Raw genomic sequence first — 25299 nt, forward strand, 5'->3', positions numbered from 1 at the left:
TGTTGGTGGCATCATTTAGCCCATTACTTGATCTTTCTTCTTATGTAGGCCATTTGAGTGGAAGGGGTGGTAAACAGAAGGTAGCGGACCAGATGGTGAAGCACTCGGGCAAGCATATTTCAAAGTCTGCTCGTTTCACACACAAAAACGCTTTGCATTTTTGTAAAAGTCAAAGGTTTTTCTGCGCGTTTATAAATGACAATTTGACAAGCTAGTGTTTTGGAAGTATGTAAAGCTTTAAAATACAAAGGACCAACCCAGATTCAATCTGTTAAATCACACTGATTGGTATGCTGGTACCTAAATACTTCTCTTGATGATGGAGAGAATGAAGCTAGAATCATTCTGTATTTCACCCTTCTATAATATTTTGTTTTTAAAAATTGTCATGTTTGGTAATGTGCTGTGTGTACTTTCCAAGTCAGTTTTATAAAATGAGATTATTTTAGTTCATGGTAAGAACTGGTAATGAAAGTGTTCAAATGCAGATTCACCCCTTAACCAATTTGTGTAATGCTGGGCATCTTATTTAATCGTGTATTGCCTAGCCTCTCAAAATTGCCAGTCCCTAAACCTTTTGAAATTGTCAGAGAGATTTCCTTATCAGGGTATGATCTTCAAAGCAGCCTCACTCATCGTTTCACTAGCTATAGTGTTGCTTCCACTACAATAGTGAGCATTGATATATTGCACACCACAAGCACTTTATTCTTTTTATCTCTAATGGCAACACTTTTGAAAACGATGTCCCACTTAGAATCTTAGTATGTCTGCTTACTGACACCTTCGTGGTAGCTTCTAATCTGCATCCACTATCCAGGCTATGGTATGTGGGGCTTTCTCCTTCCTACCAATTAGTCTCCTCTATCCATGCTTGAGCACGTTTTCATTCTGCGAGGCAGCAAATGTGAGTTATCTGTCAATTCTGGGTTACATGTACCTTTTACATACAATCCTGCATAAATACTACAGGCTGCATACCACCTTGGATTGTATTGATTAAGTCTCCTGTATCTATGCTACAACAGAAGTAACTTCTTCGTAGACTGATAATGTTGGCTGTCAAATGGTACTTGTTTATCTGTGTGATTAGAGCAAGAATGAAGAGGGTAAGGGGACTTAAAGAGAGTAAACATCCTTATTTTTACTGCTGTGAGGCAGCATATCAACCAATGGGTTGTGAGTGCTGCAGGCAGGGGCGGGGGCAGATATTTTTTAATCACTTAATTCCTTTGGTTTGGTGGACGGGGCCCCAAAGATGTCTGTGCCCAGGGCCCCAAAAGTGATTAAGATGGCCCTGGCTCTCCCCTGATCGGACGGATTTGGGCTGCCTTCTGGCTTCTCATTAACTTCTCTTCTGGCGCATGTTGCTTCTACATCTCAGATCCGGTAGCTCCACCACGCGGAGTTAATTTTCAGCTCCACTTTCCCAAAAAAGGACCCTTCAGTCTTAAGCCTTTGAGAGGTCACTGAGGTGTGAATATGGCCTGAGGTCCACATGCAGTGTCTAAGGAGCTCTTTGTTGCTGCCTAACCATTCTTTCTCAAAGCTCTGCTCGGTGTTTTATGTTATCAAAAAATCCCTTATTGGAACCATGAACCCTTGGTAAAACCAAGGGCGGACATCTCCTCCGTAGATGAAGTAGAAACTCAGGGTCTGCAAATGGAACGTACTTGCGGTATTCCTTCACTGGAAGGAGCAGACACCCATTCCACAGGCTGGCGATGCTGCGCTTTGCCAACTCCAGGACCACACCGATCAAAATCTTTCTTTTCGTTCCCAAAAATCTCTTCGAACAGGTCCCAGAAAAGACAGGTATTTCAGTTCTCTCTTTTGCTTAGAATGTCATTTAATGAAAGGCTCATTCCATACGGGGAAGGATAGGAAACAGTAAACTTTGCAGGGTCGTAAATACAGGTGCCTTAGCAACGTAACGGCACTCTTTCCGGACCGGCAAACTCTGAGTCTGCCGGTAGGGGCCATGGAACTCCCAGCAGGCCTGAGCTGCCGGGAATTCAGGCCCCTACCGGAAGACTTCACACTGAAGCACGGGCACCATTGCTAGCGGTGCTGGTGCTTCAATATCCCATCCATGGTAATGGGGAGGAACCGTTCCGCCGCAACTTGTGACATTGCGGTGCCTGCCGGAATCTGAGGTGGCGGAAACAGTGTTACGGGGTCCGTGGCAAAGCTCTGGTCGCACCAACCGGTTACCAGCCAGTTACCGCCGACTTCATAATCAGGCCCAAATAATGGCATTATAAGTCTGCACCCTTAATTAACGTTGAGGTGACATCATACACACACTATGTTCTGCAGTAGGTCCACAGTGCTATCACAGTTTTCATTTAGAAAAATACAAAAAAGGTTTTTGAAACGTCTACATATGTTTTATAAAATACGGCCTCATTACGAGGTTGGAGGTAGCCTTGATGGTTTTACTCACCCGGTAATTGCCCTTTCGCGGGTACCGCGCCCGCTACATCCCTATTCCCATTGAGCCCTACAGGGCTCAATGGGAATGGGGAGGGTGGTAGCACTGGTACCGTTAATGACAGTACCGGTGCTACCATCATGTTCTACTCGCGGGTGCCGGTACGGCCATCAAGTCAGACCTGGTGGCTGCAAAGGCACCCACGAGCAGAACTCCTAGTATGGCGTTACGGTAGCAACGGTGCCGATAGCAATACCGGCGCTGTTGTTGCCTTACCGCCATACTTGTAATGAGGCCCATGACTCGTGGAGTGGGGTAACACACCCAGAGCTTCTTTTCTGAAGTGGCAGACACTGATGTAGGGGTCGGCAACCTTTGGCTTCCAAATGTGTTGTACTACAACACCCATCAGCCCTAGCCAGCATAGTCAATGGTGAATGATCGTGGGAATTTGAGTCCAAAAGAACTACACAGCCATAGGTTGCAGGCCCATCTCACAGGGTCAACACAATAGAAGTAATTATGTGATTACTGAGTGTGTTTTCTGGACCCTCTGCTGCACATGCTCTTCTCACCACACTCCAAGAATAAGATTGATGTAATATTTCTCCAGAATTCCGAATTGCTCCAAATAGATCATTTTGACCAAACCTGAATTTCTGAGAAGTACCTATAATACCCTGGAATCCTGCTCATAGTGCACACTAGTCAATTCTTATTTTTTTTTAATAGAAAATATGACTAAATTAGCTATAGAAATGCACATATAACATCAGAAAGCCTACCATACTTTTTAAATAATGAAAATATTCAACAAATCACTGTCCCTTCTTGTAACTGTATTTCCATATTGTTTAGATAGACACTCATGGGTTACAATGCAAAGGTGGATTTTTTATTTTCTTTACCATTTGAGAAGCAGAAATATACTTTAAAGGATGGTGTTGCTTCGGGTCGAGCCTCCAGACCTAGTAGCTCGGAAGCCTTACTTTGGGTCTGCTACTTGACCCCCTGCCTCCGTGCTCTTCCTCTAGCACCCTGAGAAGGCGGCCCATGGCTCGAGAAAGCCGCCCTCCTCTTGCGTTCATCCATTCTTCTTTTAAGTAAGCAGAAAGCCACAGCGAGCCCATACACACAGCTGGCACAGAGCGCGCTCAGGTAGACGTAGAAGGCCACGCGGAGGACTCCATTCCTGGCAACTAGAAGAAGAGAACATGCATCAGGGCCATAAGAATGCAAATTAATTAGCACTGCATTCCCATGAATCTGGAATGCAGGAATACACACGATCTAGGGCAATAAGAATGTACCTAATTCAGGACGGCAGGAATTCACATAAGTCTGGATTGTGTGAGTTCACGTGAACCAGGGCTGTGCAAATTCACAAGAATCAGAGTTTCAATGATTCACATGAAGCAGAGCTGCAATGACTCACATGAATCACAGTGGCAAGGATTCACATGAATCACAGCGGCAAGGATTCACATGAATCTAGGCACAAGGATTCACATGAATCTAGGTGCTAGGGTTCACATGAATCACAACAGCATGGATTCACATGGATCACTAGGGCAAGGATTTACATGAATCTAGACGCAAAGATTTACATGAATCACAATGGCAAGGATTCACATGAATCACTACAGCAAGGATTCCCATGAATCACTACAGCAAGGATTCACAGGAATCACAACAGGAAGGATATACATGAATCACTGCAGCAAGGATTCACATGAACCTAGGCACAAGGATTCAGTTAAATCTAGGCATAATGATTTACATGAATCACAATGGCAAGGATTCACATGAATCACAACGGCAAGGATTCACATGAATAGAGGCACACAGATTCAAATGAATCTAAGCACAAGGATTCACATGAATCTAGGCACAAGTATTCACATGAATCACAATGGCAAGGATTCACATGAATAACAAGGGCAAGGATTCACATGAATCACAATAGCAAGGATTCACATGAATCCCTATGGCAAGGATTCACATGAATCCCTACGGCAAGGATTCACATGAATCACAACGGCAAGGATTCTTGGCAAGGATTCACGTGAATCACAAGGGCAAGGATTCACATGAATCACAATAGCAAGGATTCACATGAATCCCTACGGCAAGGATTCGCATGAATCACAACGACAAGGAGTCACATGAATCATAACGGCAAGGATTCCCGGCAAGGATTCACATGAATCACAATGGCAAGGATTCACATGAATCACTACAGCAAAGATTCACATGAATAACTATGGCAAGGATTCACATGAATCTAGGCACAAGGATTCACATGAATCTTGGCAGAAGGATTCACATGAATCACAGCTGCACACATGTGTATGAATCAGGTCTCTGCAAATTCATATGAATCCCGAATGCAAAAATTCACATGAATCTGAAATGTGGAAATTCACACGAGTCAGCGCTGTCTAAATTCAAGTGAATCATGAATGCAGGAATTCAATTGAACCAGGACTGTTGAAATTCACAAAAATCAGGGGTGCAAAGATTCACGTGAACTAGGACTGCAAGGAGTTAAATTAATGAAGACCGCTGGAAGTCACATGAACCAGAACTGTGCAAATTCACAAAGAATCAGGAATGCAAGATATCATATAAATCCTAAGGTCAGGGAGAATTCACAGGAAGTCCTCTCACCCAGCTGTGTTCCCCCCGTGGAAGAGCTTTAACTGGGAGGAGCTGTGTTCCTGGAACTTTTGGAAACCTGAAAAAACCCAAACCAGTAAAACCCTCAGGAGGTTCGACACTCCGTGAAGCTGTGCAGCACCTTGAGGCCTTGAAGAACAATGTGGCAGTAGTAGTCTGTGACCCTGTGTGACTAGAGGTGCTGGTTACCTGACGATGGTGTACCCCTGGATATGCTTCAAGCTGTGACCCCCATATGCCTTGATCCTCAATGCTGTGACCGTGGGCAACTAAATCGCTGCTACCTCAAAATCATGGTCCATGTACCTGTGCTGATGCTGGGAAGTTCTGTAAAGTAAAGTAAAGTGGTGTTCTGCAGCTCTGTCGAAGATGCTGTCTACAGATGCAGAACGTCTCGTCAAAGTTATGGACACAGCAGGGCTAGACCCCAAAATGGCTACCTTTGTCACCAAAGCAAAAGACTTTGGAAGGGCGTTGACTGCGCCTGAAAGAGTTGCGAGGACAAGGTCCTTGACCTGGCTGGGTCACTGGCCAAGAAAATGGACTTAGTGGATGAGGCTAAGAAGGCCAGCAGGCCGTGGATGATTTAACTCTAGCGAGTTGGTCTCAAAGGTGGTATACCTACTGGGCAATGCCAGCTGCACTCTCTCCTCTGAGAGATGCTGCAGCCTATTGCTAAAGATTGATAGTAAATTGGGGGATCTCGCCAACTGACAGGCTGGCGAAGCTGCACAATGAATGCTATTTGGGGATGCATTCACGAAGGAGATGTCCCGTTTTGTGGGCACGTGTACTGCCCTGAATAAAGCGCAGACATTCATCCTTAAGATATTCCATGGACAGGTTTTCACAGGGACCAGCCAACAGTTTTTGATCGACTGGTCACTTCAATTCGGCGAGGAGGCCCCAAGGACCCAGAGCCCACTACTGAGAGGGTCGCCAACACTACGCATTCTTCCCGTCCTAAGGGAGAGGTCCGCGTGGGTGCTGAGGTCACAGAGGCTATAGAGAGCAGAACGCTAACAGCGGTAAGTGCGCACCACAATCATTACCCTAAGGTGGGGGGTTGCACTTTACAGTATATAGCCAATTGGCAGGAGCTATCAGGCGAAGCTTCAGTTTTGCTGACAGTGGTGAGCTTCAGGCTAGAGTTTGCAGACTACCGGCAGCAAGAATACCAACAAAGCTCAGGATGTCAGTGGAAGAGGAGAAACTCCTCAATTTAGAGTTCAGCAACCTGTTAGAGAAGGGTGCGATAGACCAATGTCCGCCGGGGCAAGCAAGCTTCTACAACAATTGATTGATGGTCCACAGGCAGGGGAAGTGAATGCCAATGATCAATTCAAAGGAGTTGATTGGCTGGATCATGTACAGGCACTTCAAGATGGAGGGTACTAACCTCCTCAGGGATATTCTTTCCTAAGCGGACTGGCTAGTGAGACTAGATTTGAAGGATGCCTACCTGACCATCCCAATGGCAGTTTCTCAGATTCTTATGGAAAGAGCAGTGTTGGCAGTTTGCATGTCTACCCATTGGGCTAGCATTGGCCCCCTGGGCTTTTACCAAGGTAATGAGGCCGGTAGCAGCGGCCATCAGAGACAGGAGAATCATGATTACCATCTAACTGGACAACATCCTGATTCTAGCTCAAGACAAGATAACGTTAGTGGAGCAAGTACCGTGGGTGAGTGCTTTGCAGACCTCCCTAGGTTTTCTAATCAATTGGGAGAAGTCGGAGTTAGTCCTGAGGCAGCGTATGGAGTTCCTGGGTTTCGTAATAGACACCAGGAAAGCCACGGTGGAATTGCTGCTGCAGGAAATGAAAGTGATCAGGAAAGAATTGTGGTCTGCGATTCAGAAGACGCATATTTCGCTTTGGAATCTAACCAGGATAGTAAGGCTTCTAGCATCCTCAATTCGAGCCATATTCCCGGGACATTTATATTACAGGGCATTGCTCAGACTGACAGGGAGGTGTCAGATACCACCAATTGGCACAGTTAGATGAGGATGGGAAAATAGAGCTACCAGTTGCAGAATACGGAAGCCTGGAATGGCAAGGGCATCATCGAGATGTGCCGGAGTTAGTTAAAGAGTGGGATGCCAGCAGGTGCGGGTGGGGCGCAAGATGTGGGTAGTTGCAGACAGGAGGAAAATGGTCCATGGAAGAGCTGCAGCTGTACATAAACTGTTTAGTGCTTCCAGCGGGATCGTTCGCATTGAGAGCATTTGCCAGAGAGAGAGTGAATTGCTGCATTCTCTTGAAAATGGACAACATCTCAGCAGTGCAATACATAAATCGATTAGGGGGGACCCAGTCGAAGATGTTAGTGGAGCTTGCAAAGGACTTCTGGCATTATTTCCCTGCAAACAGAATGTGGTAGCAGACTGGAACTCCAGGTACCTGGATTGGAGATTGCAGAGGCCAGTGTTCTTACAGTAACAGTTATACATCAATCTTTTCACCTCCAGGTTGCACGTGCAGATGCCCAGGTACAGTTGGAAGTTGGATCGCGGGTCGCTGGGAATGGATGCATTCCTTCACAGTTGGGAGGCAGCGCTGCATTATGCCTTTCCCCTGTTCATCATGCTGGCGAGAACTCTAGCGAAGGTCTGCAGGGAGGGAGAAGTTTTAGTGATGGTAGTGCTGCTGTGGAAATTGCAAGAATGGTTTCCAATTCTGATGGGACTTTCCTTGGATTTTCTGCGGGTGATTAAGTCTCAGCTGAACGTGCTGACCAACCAAGGTGGTCAACAGCATGCTCTAGTGCTGGCAGAGATGCTACAACCTCTGGCGTGCAGAATTTCAGGCAACGCTGGACTTTGCCTAGCCTTTGAGAAGTTACTGCAGAGTGTATCAAGGACCCATGGGCGCCTTCCACCCTTAGGAGCTATGACGCAGCCTGGGCCAAGTGGGAAGGGTGGTGCACTCTCCGGCGTGTTAATCCCATTTCTGCATCTGTAATACATGTCCTCAATTATATATCGGAATTTTCATGGGATGGCCGTGCATTTCACACCATAGGAGTGTATAGGAAAAGGGGGACGGCCTGCCAATCGGAGAACATGCGCCGTAGTTCGGATTTTGCAAGGAGTGAAGATGCACAAGCCCGCCATAAGGTGGAGTGGGATGTGGAAGTGGTCTTCCGCCTTTTGAAGCAATGGCTGGCCATTGATCAGTTGCCCAGAGAGAGGCTATCTGATAAGTTAGCAATACTTTTGTGTCTGGTGTCATGTAGGAGAGTGTCCAATGTTAAGGCCCTAGAATTTAACAGGAAGGTTTTCTACCCAGAAAGGGGTGGCTTTTCTTATCGCTAAGAGAACTAAGAGTGGGTCATCTATTATTTCTTACCCATATTTTCGAGCCGAAATTGTGTGTAGCTCAATGCATTAAGGACTATGAGAAGGCTACCAGAGGTGTGAGGTCTCGCGTAGTGCATCAGCTGCTGATCGCGCATAGGAAACCTTTTCATGTAGTTGCTTCAGCCACCATAGCCAGATCGGTCAGAGAGATCATGCATTTGCCAGGTATAGATTTAGTGATATTTGGGGCCCATTTGTTCAGAGGGGCAATGCCATCTAAGGCTTTTGCATCAGGGGCATCTCTGCATGATATTTTGAAGTCTGCCAATTGGTCTACTGAGGCAACCTTTAAGACCTTTTATTTTAAGCCAGTCTCATCAGTAGCAGAGGTGGTGATACAAAGCTTTGAACAAGCATAATGCTCGCCTCCAGTCTTGACTCAGAATGACGATTACCCAGGCTTATAGCACCGGGAGTCTTTATTCTATTAAAGCATTATCCAGCCCGATATACACGGTGTGTGGGATGGCAGGGTCAGAGCTCTGGTTTAGCTGTGATTATGACAATGTACTGGTATTGAAGTGATGTATGGATATGCTAATTTGGAGAAGGGTATTCCCTCCCAAATTGTGGGTTTGTTCTTAGGTGATGACCACAAGAACAACTGAGCGGATGGACTAGTGGGTGCTGTCGCAGGTCATGCTGGTGTGGACATGGTTCGCAACAGAACGGTTTCCCGCATTGCAGTGGATTGCGTGTTGAGTATTCGTAATGCCGAGTTTGTCAGTTGAACCTTTTCTCGTTGGATCATCAAAGAAAGAGGATTCGTCGATTTGACATGAAGAGTGTGCTGAGATAGGATTCGTTATGGGTAAAAGCACAAAACTACACAGACACAGGGACGTCTGTGGGTTTGTAGTCCCTTGTGTGGAAGAGTTAGGTTTACTGTTGTACAAAATAACTAATACCCCCAGAAAAGTTGATATTTTAAAAAGGCCGCTGGAGGAGTGGCATTAAAGAGTTAAATCATGACGCTCACCTCCATGTCTTTAATAGAATCAAGACTCCCGACACTATAAGCCTGGGTAATCTTCATTAGGCCTGCAAATACAGATAAACCTGCACCCCAAAAATGCATGAATCAATCTTTTTAATTTGTGTAACAGAATTGCTATTAAATAACCAACACATAATACCAAATAAGCCACAGTATTTACCATCTGAATCCTATGGGTTGCTTTACAGAATAAATGCATAATTAAAAGCATACTTCCTTCTGACTGTAAACATGTAAATATAGTGACCATAGAAATTCTCTTAAAATGGTACACACCTAATACATAAAATATATTGGCCCTCATTACAACACCGGCTGTAACCAATGGCGCTATTGCCACCATGGAAGCTGCCAGTATTGTAACGAGTCCGCCAATGGAAAATGGGGAAATACCACCCCATTCCAAGGTTGGCGGGCGGTAATTCCCCATTTACCATTGGCCCTTCCCCATTCCCATTTTTGCCCCATAGGGCTCAATGGGACTGGGGAAGGCGGTAATTACGGTACCGCAAATTGTGGTACCGTAATTACCTCGGAAGTCCCTTTGCGGGTCCCTACTTTAACGGCTGGTCCAGACCAGCTGTTAAGATCGGGAGCCGCAGAGGGACCTCGTAATTAGGCGTTAAGGGTTTAACGGCACCGACACCTTTTACAGCGCCGTTAAACCCTTAACGCCAGGGTCGTAATGACCCCCATTACATCACTGCACTTTCTACATCAAAATTAAAATGAATGTTGATCATTCTATTGGGCGATGCCTAACTTCACATCCTTGTCCCTTACAGCAGGGATTTGCAACCTGTGGTGTCTAAATATTGTGGACTATGATCCCTCATTATTGACTATGCTGGCTAAGACTCATGGGAGCTGTAGTCCAAAATATCTGGAGCTCAAAGGCTGTAGCCCATATAGTGAGTGAACCTGAGAGATTCAGTTCCTAAGGCCCAACCCAAGGTATCTTGTGCACTGCTAGCCCCATGTGATTGCAAGCAGGGCCTCGCCCGCCTATTCCTATTCCTGTGAATAGAGAGAGAGAAAATTGATGGAATTGTCAATGGAGCACATATTGCATGTACAGATTTAGTCGGTCACATCCGTTTCTTTTTCCTTTGTTCTATTAGATGTTGAAAGGGCATAATTCCCACTCTTAAAGGAACCTATCTTGGGCCTCATTACAAGTTGGCTGGTGTGCGAAATTAACGTGCCGATATTAACATATATCAACACATTTCTGGACCAGCCAACTACAGGTTTGCCTGGTGAGGTGCCAGGATCACCTGCAGCTAAACGCTGGAGGTCCTTCCACCACCTTACCGGAAAATATTGCCTGCAGTAATACCAGCAAATCCCGCCATGGATCCAATGGGACTCCATGGAATGGGGATTTACCCCCGACACTGGCTTGTAACCCGGTGGTAATACTACCGGACCGAATGCCTGTGTCAGTATTTCCATTTGTCGGTATCCTGTCGGATTTACCACCAGGATACCAGCAAGGACATTCTATATCCACCAAATCCAGCTCTGTTAACCACTGCATCCTGAGAGAGAAGTTGGGGAGTGCCTTGGAATGTAGCTGGCTCTCTGCAAGGCTTCCTCATCCACCCTTTCCCCAATACCCCCCCTTTTTAGTGTGATCCCAGAAGTCCCTGTTCTTGTTTTAAGGCCAGGTCTATTAAACGTCTAAGCTGAGGTAGCTCAGTGGCACTTATAAGGACCCTGATCTCAGATAAACGTAAGGAACCGGGTGCCCCTCTGTGTCTTGCCTCTGAAGCCAGATGTTTTAAGTGTGACCTAGGCACTGATATTAACTTTGCGGATTGGGGGTACACATTGCTAGGGCCTGTGGCGTTTTCAAATACCTATTCTCTGCAACTTCAAGCATGCCCATGTGAGCCCACCCCATAATGCACTTGAGCTGCCTCTTAAGCCTGGCAAATAACCACTGGTCTTTAATCCCCCTTTCCTCTAGCTCCCTTGCACCTTTTCACGCTCACCCTGCTTGCTGAATGAGGAGAAAGGTGCATTTACCCACCTGTTTGCACCAGGACGATGGGTTAACCACCACGGAATCATAATCATTGGTCGCATGGACCCTCTACCCTCCTAGAAACACCCACTGATGGAGGGGCCTACAATTGCCCACACACCTTACTCTTTGCATTGCTAGTATTAATAACTAGCCTTTTCTGTTCACCATTTGCTTCCAATCTCCCTGTGGGCTATAGGTATGGCACCATCTGCGACAGTGGTGCTGGAACCTCACAAACGTGCATTATTGGGGACGTGCCCTTTCTTTGCCACTCTCTCCTCTAAGTTCATCACATCACAAAGATATTAGGAAGAGCCAAGACAAGGCAAACCCGTACCTGGCTCAATATTAATTTGGGAATTTCTCAATCACATCTCCACCTCGGCCAAACCTGTCCCTCCGCCGTCCCTCTTGTGTGACGCCTGGAGGAGGTCTAGCTTCTGAGGTCCACTTACAGATTATTCAGCGACTCCTAAACCAGATGTCTGACCACTGGTGAGTTTCACGTCTATAAAATACCAAATAAAGATGTCCTCCCATGAGCACGTGATTGCTCACCAGGACAATATCAGGAAGTTCTCCATGGTTCAAGAGGCCTTCAACTATCCTCTTTCACCTCAAACCCAGAACAAGGAGAACTTTTAACCTCTACCCCCCTCCCCCCGCTCCAAAGGCCAGATCTCTAAGGGCCTCATTACGACCCCGGCGCTAAACCATGGTGCTATTAGCACCATGGTCCATGCCGGGGTCCGCCATGGTGAATGGCGGAATTACCGCCCCATTCCAAGGTTGGCGGGGCGGTAATTCCCCATTCACCATGGGCCCTTCCCCATTCCCATTTTTGCCCCATAGGGCTCAATGGGAATGGGTAAGCCGCTAAGTACGGTGCCGCAAATTGCGGCACCGTATTTAGCACCAAGGTCCCTTTGCGGCACCCTACTTTAACGCCTGGTAAAAGCAGGCGTTAAGGTCGGGTCCTGCAAAGGGAACTCGTAATGAGGCGTTAAGGGTTTAACGGCGCCGACACCTTTTACGGCACCGTTTAACCCTTAATGCCAGGGTCATAATGAGGCCCTAACACCACTCTGTCGAAGCATCAGGGTCCTGCAACTCCCGAGGGATGAACGACTTGGATTTTAACAACATGATAGCCAACACAAATCTGGACACAAAGGGCCTCATTCCGAGATTGGAGGTAGTCATGGCGTTAGTAAGACTTACAAACGGTAAGTCCCCATTGAAAAAAACCATTCCCCATTCCCATTTGAGCCCCCATAGGGCTCAATGGAAGGGGGAAGTAGCTAATAACGGTACCGTTATTGGCTCTGATTTCCCTTAACGGGTCCCGTCCATAATGCCTGGTCAGACCAGGCGTTAAAGGAGGGACCCACTAAGGGAACCCGTAGTATGGCGGTAAGGGATTACCAGCACCGGTCTCCTTACCAGTGCCCGTTATCCCTTAAGGCCACACTCGGAATGAGGCCCAAAGACTGTTCAGAGCATTACTCTTACAAACAGGACTACATACAGACTGACCCTTTCTGTTCAGCCGCATTCACATGTGAAATACACCTGTGCATAACACCTAATTCAGGAACGGCACCCAGTCCGGTCAGTCTCCTGAAACTTCTCTCGCCACCACGAATAAGACACTGGCCCTCATTACGACCCTGGCGGAGATCGTGGTGCAATATGCACCATGGAGCACGGCGGAAAGCTGCCGATACCGCCATGGGGGTTGGTGGATTTACCGCCCCATTCCGACCTTGGCGGGGCGGTAAATCCCCATTCCCCATTTTACCCTTCCCCATTCCCATTTTTGCCCCATAGGGTATAATGGGAGTGGGGAAGGCGTTAATTACGCCACCGTAAAATACGGTGGCGTAATTAACAACAAGGTCCCGTAGCGCCATGGATTTCTCCGCCCGGAAAAACCAGGCGGAAACCGCTCCATGGCGCTACGGGAACTCGTAGTAGGGCGGAAGGGTCCGCCGCGAATACCGCTGGCGTAAACCCACTCCGCCAGGGTCGTAATGAGGGCCACTGACACCACCGAACAACAATCATAAAATGGAACACAGGGCAGTAACAACGCCTCATCAAAATAGAAAACAACACAACTTGAACTCAGTCTATCCCTAAAACTCTAATAGGACGCCTCACGATCGCCAAATCACCTCTGCCTTCCCCACTCTTTCAATCTATTAGCACACTTAACCACGCACAGCGATAACACACAGAGCAGATTTATTGTGCCTGTTAGCACCATTCCAACCACAGGAACCTTGGGGAGCAGCTCAGAGCTCATCGCTTGGCCTGCTACATCCTGTGCTCTGAAATTGTCCTTCTAGACAGAACACATAGTCAAGTGTCATTTCCACCATCCACAAAGAACCATTACGCCGGACTTAGTTGGGTGTCAGCCATGGGTTGCAGGCCAATGGCTGTGCAAAATGAGAGCATGAAAAGTTTACATACATTAGGTGTCTTTCCTTTAAAGACATTTAAATGGCTGCAATAATGTGTCTCAAGCCTGCAGTGATCACAGGCTGATTAGAGCATTAGGTGTCTTTTGAGGTAGAACTTGAGCTTGGTTTGATGTACAAGTTTAGTTTTTATCTCAGTATGGGTGTGTTTAATTTGGATTTGGGTTGTTTGACCATGGTAGAATTGTACGTGGCAGAATTTACTTTAGTCAATTTCATCGCGAATACGATTTTACTGCGGCCAAACACACCAAACCCATGTCCCCTTAATTCCTCAGTACATCCCCCACCCCACTACTTACCTTATGTCCATCCTCCGCCTCTCTTAAACCTGCGGCGTCAGTTCCATCCCTCTAACGCGGGCCGGATCCGACACCGCAGGGTCCCCTTTTCTTTTTGTTCAGGAAGCGGGGGTCACCCCTGCAAACTCCTAAGGCCAGAAAAAATGAATATGTGGAGTGGGGGACACCCCCGCAATCCCCGCTCCACATATGCAGTATTTTTTGTATTTGTATTTATTATTCTTATATAGCGCTTTACCCCCAAAGCGCTTTACAGTTAACAACATGAATACATAGAATATGATAACAGTAGAAGCAATTTACAAAATATGAATCAAACCAGTAAAAAAGTATGTAGAACAATTAGCCTATGAGGAGAAGGAGGGGGAGGGGAAGGAAAATGAAGAAGGAGAGAGAATGGGGAATAGAGTGAGGAAGCAAGAGGAGGGGAGGACGTAGGAGAAAAAGGGGCAGGTAAAGAGAAGTATGAAGGGGGTACTAGAGGGAGGAGAGGGATTGGGGAAGAGGGGATAAGAGTGTCAGGCTGGGGAATGGAGAAGGAGTGATTTCAAGGAGGCACGGAAGGAGGAATAGGTGGGGATGGAGCGAACAGAAAGAGGTAGGGAGTTCCAGTGTAGGGAATATTAAATATGTATATTTTCTATAATCAAGCGAATGGTACTGGCTGAATTTGGTCAAATGTACCATTCAATCAATTATATTTTATCAAGTTTGGTAATTCCTTTAATTTAGCATATATGTGCGTGTCAGAGTGTATTGCTGTTGATCTGTTGCAGTCCAGCTGCACGAAGGCCCCATTTCGCAAGAAAAAAGTAAATGCCATCTCTTTAAAGGTGTTGCCATCTGCAGTATAGGCGTGTATGAGCCTTTCTGTGCTTTGGCAGTGGCCAGTTCTCTGTGTGTATTGTGTGTTTAAGCACATAGACATCTGGCTGTATTAAAGTATTGGTCTGCAGTAACCCAGTTCTGTGTGCTTCCCATAACAGGCATTCAAGGACTACGTCAATTTTTAATTTCAATAAATGTGGAAAAATGCCATCCAACTATTAAACCTGAGTTAACCTTTTAATGTGTATATAAACTGCTCCACTTTACCTCCACAAATTGGTGGTATTACCATCTGGTAATACCGCGGGTGGTAATACTTACACAAATCATAAAATGGGGATTTACAACACCAAAGCACCACTTGTAATCTGACGGTATTACCAACAGAGGTAAAACTGCCTGACCAAGTGGCGGTATCAGTAATTCAGTTTGCCGGTATTCTGGCGGATTTATTGCAGGAATACCCATAAACCCATGATGAGCCCCGGTCCATCGTCATACCCTCGCTCATGATTGGTCACTTGGCAGTTCTAGTAGTAGTAATAGTAGTAATTTTATAACACCTTTACCCATTTGTTTGGCCCCAATGAGCTTGTGGTTGGCACTCCCTCGGTGTCCGATGTCCAGGTGTGGGAACATTCTCAGACACGGCTTAGAATGCATGTGTGCATTTGGCCAATATTAGGAATTAGGTGGCCTGGCTAGGCTGCATTAAGCAACCCAAGAGGTCAGGCATGTGGAATCGTGCTGCGGGAGGTAACGACAGTGCACTAGTGCAAGAGACTCATCATGTGAGCAGCTATACCGAATATTGACATTGGAAGATGAATACCATTTTCTTTCACTCCTGTGGGCCCTTTTTCCTCCCACGTAATCGTCCCATAGAACACCACTCCCAAGGTCAGGATCAGGAAGCGTCTGCCTTTCCGTGGCCACCTGGGAGGGGATAAGGAAGTGTCTGCCTTTCCGTGGCCACCTGGAAGGGGATCAGGAAGCGTCTGCCTTTCCCTGGCCACCTGGGAGGGGATCAGGAAGCGTCTGCCTTTCCTGGCCACCTGGGAGGAGACTTTAGGCAAGGAATTTGGGAAGGATCCGTAGGATTCATCACATCTTCTTCTACAAATTCTCCTTGTTGCGGGGGAGGGAGACGTTTGATTAATCCCCCTGTGAACCAACCATAGCCAATTTCCCAGCTGCATTAAGCACCTGAGTACCCTGATCACGATGTAGGCATTGGGTGGCTACCATGTCATGCACCAGGTTCCAGAACACGTAATCTATCAGATGGCACCCCCTGCAGTCCCCCCAAAGGTTCAGTATCCCAGAGCAGCCACCGAGGTATGTCCATCCAACGTACTGTCATCTAGGGCAGGTTCCTGCAACTTGACTCCTGCCTTGTAAGAAGAAGGAAGTGGTCTCTCTAGGTTTGATATGATATGATATGGCATTTATAACGCGTCTATACACAAGTGTTTCAAGTTGTTGGATACACCTAGCACGATTTTCTTCTTGGACATAAGGACCATGTTTTTCTTGGCTCATCCTACCATTAAACTCCCCCTGCCTCATCCAAGGGACGTAGACTCTCACCCAGTGAATTATCCGGGACCACTACCAGACATTCAAACACTGGGAGAGCCCCATGTTTACGCGCCTTCGTATTATACATGAAAATGCATGAATCAAGGCATCATTAGAAGTGTGGCGGTCCGGAACCAAGGGTGCAGGTAAGCTTACCGGCACCCTTGTTTCCGGAGCACCACACTACGAGTCTGCCCGCTGGGGCTGCTGCACCCAGCAGGCCTGACCCTGTCTGACCCTGCTGAGTGCAGCGGCCCCGGCAGGCAGAGTGCCATGGAAGCATTGGCACCGTCACTGACGGTACCAGTGCTTCATGTCCCCATGCCCATGGAGTCCTATTGTACTCCATGGGAATGGGGGACTTTCAAGATCTGATGCCTGACTTCCCGCTCTGCCAGGACTTGTAATGTCTCAGTGGCACCGGGAAGCCAGGCGGTGGATCCGGTGTTCTGGGGTCAGCGGCAAACCCGCTGGTCGCACCGCCAAGTTCCCGCCGACCTCGTAATGAGGCCCAAGGTTATGCTTACATACGGACTGAGAGGAAATGCCGCAATCAGGATTATGAGGAAACAGCAGAGAGAAGATTGCTAGAATTAGGAGGGCTCTGGTGTTTTCATTGCCGCATTCACAACAGACCTACTAATGAAAGAAATCTATTGCGGGGCCCCAGCGTACCACATTATGCATATAACATATATAACACTGTGAAAGCACAGCCTTTTTCTTTTCAATGCTAAGATATACTTCTCAATATTATAAACATCTCTTCATATTCCCCAGGTGGCCACAAGATACTGCATGATTATATATTGATAGGTGATAGAAGAATACATGCTTCTGCTGGGTTTCTTCGGCCAGGGTGGATTCCTAAATCATGATCTCAGTAAAGTCACTGAAAGACAGTAGCACACAGGGTCAAGAGAAAGAGGGATTCTGAAATGATAAGCTTGTGTACAATGCACCGGCAGGGATGGAATTTGGGGGTTGACAGGGGTCGCAACTGCGACCACTGTGGTCTTCCTTGCTACCCCTGGCCTTTTGGTGAAATGACGCCCCTGTGCACCGTCCCTGCCTTGGATCCAAAACAAGATGGGTGGCCTAAGTAGAGCACCGGTCTAAAGCTGCTGTGCCTTCAATCTAGCCTTCCTTCCCATTACTTTTTGGTAAGACAGGCCAGTGTGTTCATGAAGCAATTCATGTTGTCCGCAGAAATGCACAAAAACTGCTGCTGAGTGCTTAGTTTGCCCAGGCATAGCATAGCTGCCAAACAGAACACCTGCATGAAATGAGGCTAGAACCTGTCGCAGGTTCTTCACTCTGAGCACCCTTGATTACGCCTTCTTTCCAACCTGTCCAATTGTTGGTCCAGCTTCACTGATGTTCCCTAAAATGCCCATACAAGTTTGAGAAGTTTGACATGCGCAAACTCACAGAAATGTGGTTGCATTGATTTCAAACCGGTTTAATCACTTTTAGTCCCTCTCGGAATTACCATGCCACAATTTGGGGCAGAGCATGCAGCTGAGTGCAGATCCACTGGCAGCTGTTCCATGTGAAATTGAGTTTCCTGTATGGGTACTAATGGAGAAGTACTATTCGGAGTGGTTGCATTGTGCGTATTCTGCGTGCATTGTCGGGCTGCTCCTAGCGGACAGCACTGTCCCAGATACAAATCTGAGGCCGGAATAGTTTACTTGCTTCTTTTGAAAGTTGGGATTGAGAGAGAATTTTAGAGAGTTACAAAGAATCTCCCATTTCTGTCTGGAACATATTTAACTATGTTATCCCAGGGGCGGACTGACAAGGGGGGCAAAAGGGAATTGCCCCTCCCTCCCAGGCAATTGCCCCATGGGCCAGAGCTCTAAAATGTAAAAGAAATGATTGCAAAAGATTAAATCCTTCCGAATCGAGCCCTCCACAATGGAACCGGGTGCTGCGAAGCCTGCTCAGATTCTGTGTACGTGGGACGAGGCATTAGTCCTGATGTCAGCACAGTTGCTGATGTGCCTTGGTGGCCGCCACGCATGGGTCTCCACAGTGAGTGGGAGGAGTCTAGGCTGCAGGGGCATGTTCATACTGCCCAGTGGCAATGTATGCATTTAAATAACAGATTCAGTGACCCTGGATGGTAATGGTGGCACCACTACTGCCCATGCACCATTGGTCTGTTATGATCCACAGCAGCCAATCACAATGCCTACTTGCTAAGGAAGTAAGGGTAAAAATCTCATGAGAGTTTGCCCTTGGTTTGATTCTGCGGGAATGCTTCCCCTATGTTCTGGGGTATTTCTTGATGATCAGTGTGTTCAAGCAAAAACAGGGTAATAGTACCCTGAGTAGCACCCATGGATGTTAATTAAATAGTGCTTATAGAAATGGCTGTAGGACTGCTTGCGGTACTTACTTTTGGCCACAGTTGAAAAACGCACATAGAAAGATGTAATATTCAGGTATTAATGGCCTGTTATCCATTACCTGGGTAAGGTGGTGAGAGGAGGCAATCCGAGATGCCCACCTTTTTACCCCCTCTACATGGCCCTTTGTAAAAGCTTTCTTCACTCCATTGAAGGGAAGCTCCTGTGCTTCCATTCTGCACAGTAAAAAAAAGATTGCAAAAATGTGGGAGTTTGGATTTTTAACCTTCACCTTGATGGTGGAGGTAAAAATAGGTGGAGTTTCTGCAAAAGGTCCACCTAAAATACCCCGGCTGATATTCCCATTCAATACAACCAACGGTATTTAATCAAACCCTGAATTGGATAAAAGGTAAAAAGAAATCAACAGTATTTGCCATATACTGACTATTTTACTGTTACGACCCAACTCGATCTTGCCCAGATCACTCTTCTCGTATGTGACCAACAAAAGATACACATGCAAATCAAGACCAGATTTATATACAAAGATACATGAACTCAGATGCATCCTTCCACATATACTTTACACTGTCACAAATACACTGAAACACAAACACACACACATGGACACGCACACACCCACACACACATCCTTATTTGAAAACACACATGACTATAATAGGCTGCTCTTGCTCCCTCACTCCATCAGAAAGTCCTAGGCTCATTTCCCTTGCGGTTCTCTTTGCTTCCGTGAGTTGAAATATGCAGCCGACTTTCCCAAAAAGTGCAACTTGGTGGCACAAAACAAGCCACATTCCCTCACCATCTTTCGCTCTGCATTGTCCAAGTGCAGACCCCATAGGCACAATTACCAGCAAGACCCCGACCACATCTTCTTGTCATGTCTGGCAGAGGCTGGCTGGCAAATCAAGGTGGTCTACTGTCGACCTGTAAGTCAGGGCAACGGAAGCTGGTGAGGGGCAAGTAATGGGCTTGAGTGGCAAAAAATTGGTGACTGAGCAATGTGGCCTAGGGAAAGAGGTGTGTGCAAGGTAAGGGAAGGGAAGGGTATTGAGTTCATAGTTTAAGGACGGAGCAAAGGAGGAACAGACATCTTTGTAGAAAATAGCAGGCATTGAGAATGTGGTGCAAGGGAAGGTCACCAGAGGATGATGGGTACAGAAAAGTAGGTAAATCTGATGGAGGTACCCATCTGTAACGTAGGTCAGCAGGTTGACTATTGCCTGTGGCTTAGATCTATGTCTGATCTGCATGCTACTGCCCCCATTTCAGGACTGGCTTGACCCCCTTTCAATTAATGCTTCCCACATATTTTTTCGGGTTGCTTTATCATGGGACTTCCTGCTTTGAAAGAACGCAAAATTGTATATACTAAGATTAAAATTATAATTTTAGTCTGTTTCTTAGATGTAGTTACCTCAGGATACAGATGATTAATAGGTATCTCCCTTGTAGATACATTGGTGCCTTGAAACTAGCTTTATCGAACAGTGGGCCTCATTACGAGGTTGGAGGTAGCCTTGCTAAGGCTAACTCCATACCGGCAAGAAAATCTGGCACCCTCAAATGGGCAATTACCGGGGTATTCCAGCCCCACAGGATCCGGTAATTGTTCATTACCGTGCCAGTGCTACAGGCTTGCTGTGCTCACAAGTGCCTTTGGGCAAAGCCTGGTGGAATGAAAGGCACCCGCGAGCAGCACTTCTCAGAGTTTGCCAGTCCGGTAACAACAGTACCGGCAAGCTTACCGGTACCGTTGTATCCAGACCGGCAACCTTGTAATGATGCCCAGTGTACTACGTTACAACTTGAATAACATAAGAAAGCATTTCTGTTGCTAATATTGAAGATGGAATAGAAGAAGGTGAAGTCTCCCCTACTTTCTGAATTGGAAGCTGTGCAACCAGGTAGACAGGGCTTAAATCCCCCCCTTCCACACGCCATGCATGATGTGATCCTGAGCAAATCACTTTTCCTCACTGTGCATTATTTTCCTTAACTATCTGTAGAGAAAGGGTATGTATGGGTTTACACTCTATAGTGTGGCTCTATAAATATTTATAATTTTAACCATTAATGTTAAGCATGGTGGTGAGGAGGCAGGGTGACAAGTGCAAGTCTTTTGTTGTGGGGAAGGGTACACAGGGTGCAGTTATCGGGTTATTTGGTGTGGGCTGTGGTAGTCAGATATGTGTCTTTTGCCATGCCAGTTCATGTATGGCTCGGAAAGCAAACGCAGACCCCCTAGTTCAGCAATGGTTCTACTCTACCAATTAATTATCTAGCTTCACCAGAAGGCCAGGAGATAGCTCAGGGGCAACATGTTTGTTTCCGAAGCATGACAACGCAAAGCAACTCAGGATCAAATCCTGATCCCCATCTTAGAGACTGGTCTCCAGTTGGAAGCATGTTATTAAAGATTAATTAATTTCGGTACCTTTTTACATTGTGCTAAAACTAAACTTGGGTTGGGATGAGAGAACATCTAGCCTGCTGTCAAATAAACTGCTACACAATGAAAACTGAGCTCAAATCCCACCTTTTCCATTTTCACCAATTATATTATACAGTTTGGTCAGTGGGAGAATTTTCATGGGTCTATAAGAAACCACAAACTAACTGAAAACATTGTTGCTTAAAAGGAAATCATTTTCAATTATGTCTAGTATATGTATTTGAGAATGTGTAGGGAGGGAGAGGTTGGTTTTGAGTTTACTTGTTCGAGCAGCGGGGGCAGCTGCACTGTGGGCCAGAAAAGTAAAATTGCCCTCAGGCCAAATGTTGCCAGTCCTCCCCTGAATCTGACTAATGTTTGACATGAGTGTTTAAGGTCAGATTTGTAGTGGTATAAAGTGAGTTTTTTTACCTAACATTGTTTATTTGATTTTGTTTGATTTGATTTTAATTTGATTTGTGTCTAGCGCTAAATTGCCCATGGGCTTCAAAGCCACAAACAACAAGATGTAACAAATATACGAGAATGTTACTGAGTTCAAGTGAGCGATAATTAAGCAATATGCCCCGAGTGGCGGGGGCAATACCAACTCAGGTAATGCCCTGGGGCCTATAGTTATAGGCCTGAGCAAAGCAAGGGCCTTAACGAAGCCCCTAGGGCATTACCTGCTTCGGTAATGCCCCCGCTGTGAGGGGCATATAGTTATTAGTACCCCTGCTCACAAGATCTACGTGACCGGGGAACTAAAAGCATTATTTTTGTCCCAAAAAAAAACAAAAACGTCCAAGAAAATGGCCACCGGGAAAGGGAAACTGAGTCTGTTTTCCCTTTCCATGGCAGCCATCGGGAGCGGACGTGCTGGGAACAGAAGTGTTACGAGCGCATCTGCTCCTGATAAAAAAAGAAGGTAAGTGGGGTTAGGAGGGCGGAAGGGAGGCAGGGAGGGGAAGAAAAAAAAACGTACCTGTGTCACCGGCGGGGGACGATGGAAGCCTCCAGCCGTGTGGAGGCTCAGAGCGGTGATGGCCCCACTCTGAGTTTCTACACAGCTGGAGGTTGCCATCGTCCCCCACCGGGAACAAAGCGGGCTAAAGGTAAGTGGGGTTGGGAGGAAGAGGAGGGGAGGGGAAGGGAGAGAGGAGGGGGAGGACAATTTTAAAAAAACATACCCGAGTCCCCGGCGGGGGCGAAGGTAGCTTCTCAGCCGTGAGGAGGCTTGGAGCGGAGATGGCACTCGCAGGTTGCCTCTTCTTCACTCTTATTTTACCTCGCAATTTCAATATCTTCCTTGAGATTCTCTTTTAATTTAACACACACACTTGATTTAGTCTGATGTACCTCTGACAGGATTTCTCTACATTCTTTTATATATTTTATCTTTACCATATTTTATCTTTACCTGGTCTTTCCTCTTACCTGGACTTCCATACAATATTTCTCTTCACCTGGTGTACTCTCCTGCCAGGACTTTCATGCCATAATTTTATTACAATTCTCTTTTACCCATGAAACAATACCAGCCCATTGTTGGCGTATCATTACTTGAATTGCTCTCTCTTTCATATTTTGGGCTTTTGCCCCTCTCTGTTTTATTCACCTTTGCTCAGTTTCCTCTCTCTGTCCCTTTAGGAAGTGGGCTCAACAACCTGTTTATGGACTAGTTTAAGGGTCTTTTAGCTTCTTCATATACTTCACTTTGCTAACTCGTGGTGTAGCTTTTAGATTTATTAGCTTCTTCACATAATTCGCTTTGCTTACGCGTAGCTATTTTGAAGCAGTGCACACTTTGAGGGAACCCTGTAACCCTCTCCACTTCCCTGGGCTTACCAGGTGCTCCACGTGTCTCTCGTGCCTTTCCACTTCTGTTCGCTTTGGATTGTGGGCTCGGCCGTGCAGGTTTTGATTTCTGCTGCCTTTCCCTCGCAGGCAGCATGTTGTCTGCCCTCCGGTTTCCCCTGTGAAACAGACAAGCTTCAGTAGAGTTTCCTGGGCGTTTTATCCCCCAACGTTCTAGCCGGTGCTCATGCAGGTCAGTGTGCATCTCTGCATCTGCAGCTCTCTCCCATTGCTGTCAGCTGTGCACGTTTTAAAGTTCCCAGTCTGCTGAAAGAATTGCCAAAGACAAGACCGCAGCATAGGCTTCCCAGCCACAGTGATCTTTAATGATTCTTTGTGTCATTGAGGAAGCTGGTATGGGATTCTTTCAGAAGTAATCATTACTGCTTCCTGCCTATTCCTTGTAGCAGAAATTAATGTATTACTCTGGTTATCATGTCGGAGAATATGAATACTGGATTCAGTACATCGATGAGGATGAGTGGTGCAAGAAGCCATTAGGGCCTGAGGAATGGAGGGAACATCCCTAAAGGGAAATGGGGGATATGTGTCTTTCTCTGGAGATATCATATCTCTCCCCCGAGGGTCACCTCTCCCCAGGTGGCTCTCCCTCATATACTGATAGGGTCAGGTTCAGGTAGTGACACCCATCCTCTGGTCACATAGTTATAGGCTACCGCTGGCAAAGAAGTGATGATATCAGATTCATCACATAACGTATAGAGGTAGGCATGTGGGATTTTGGGGGGCAACGCAAGGAGGCAAGAGGGTTGGGGGCCGAGGGAAGGGGTTATTGGGGATCCACCATTATAGGAACAGATGTGTCCTGCATGTTGCAGCATGACTCATCAAAGGACTCTGCAAATTCTACCACATCACCACAACCCTCATCAGACTGCACTGGATCCCGCTGCAAGCATGTATCATCTTCAAATCATGCTTCAACATCTACATGGCTGTTCCTCTTTAGTCCCCAAGCTTCCTAGCAGAGACACTCAGCATCTCCGGAGGTCTACGATCCACCAGAACTAAGGACATGTGCAGACGTCAATACTGCTTGCGCAAGAAGGAAACAGGTCTTCTCGGTCTATGCCCAGAGACTCTGGAACCTCCTCCCTGTCAACACCAAACTCACCCCCATGCTTCTACATTTCAGGAAGCAACTCAAGACCCTCATCTTCTACGAATGGACCCTCCCTGACATCTAGTCCCACACATCCTCCACTCCCCACCCAACCTGAGACTGAGTGATCTGCTCGCCCCTGCTTTCTCCTCTGGATGCTTGTTAATAGCTTGCTATCAAATTGCCCACCCCCGATTCTATATCTTCTTCCCTCACTGTGTGCTTCCCCCTATGATTTGTAAAGTGCTCTGTTGCTTCCCAAAGCTAGGACCGTGCTCAACAAATACCACAATAAAAATAATGATGTTTACATCATCATCATAATAAACTTTATTCTGAAATAAAACTCCATAAAAGTTATACAACAACCCAATAAAACAAATCAAATACATTGAAAAAATAGATTAATTCCCGAAGCGAGATTCAAGATTATCATAACACTATTCTAGTGGTTGATTAATTACTGCACTGTCCTCAAAATAAGCTCTCTTTTCTTCCATGCACTAAACAAATAAGTAGAAACAGCTAAAATAACATCAACATATTTTGCATATTTACATAAATGCTCTGCAGCAATCAGTATCATAATGGGTTTAGGTTTCTTCTTCTTATGCCATCATATTGAGGACAAGTCAAAGAAAAATGCTGCAAAGTTCCCCTAGAAGAAAGGCAGAAGGGACAGATAGGGAAAAATGACTGTCCGACTTTGCTTTAGCTGCAGTGAGGGGTAGGTTCCCAACATGCAGTTTAATAAATAAGGAACGCTTCAGGGGATCCTCAATAAGGGATAAATACTCTTGCATC

At 46.3% G+C, this 25299-nt stretch overlaps 1 protein-coding gene across 1 annotated transcript in view; it reads right to left on the reverse strand.

Annotated features, from left to right (window-relative positions):
• Nucleotides 1-3301: 3301 nt before the first annotated feature.
• The window catches only part of LOC138458195 (immunoglobulin lambda-1 light chain-like), a 198966-nt gene continuing 176968 nt past the window's right edge, over nt 3302-25299 (reverse strand). The window contains exon 5 of the mRNA XM_069607207.1: nt 3302-3633. Within this exon, the coding sequence (XP_069463308.1) occupies nt 3434-3633 (200 nt within the window). The 3' untranslated portion in view covers nt 3302-3433. The remainder of the gene's footprint in view (nt 3634-25299) is intronic.

The sequence above is a fragment of the Ambystoma mexicanum genome, chromosome 1p (genome assembly GCF_040938575.1).
Source record: "Ambystoma mexicanum isolate Mex_15411 chromosome 1p, UKY_AmexF1_1, whole genome shotgun sequence".
Classification (NCBI taxonomy): domain Eukaryota; kingdom Metazoa; phylum Chordata; class Amphibia; order Caudata; family Ambystomatidae; genus Ambystoma; species Ambystoma mexicanum.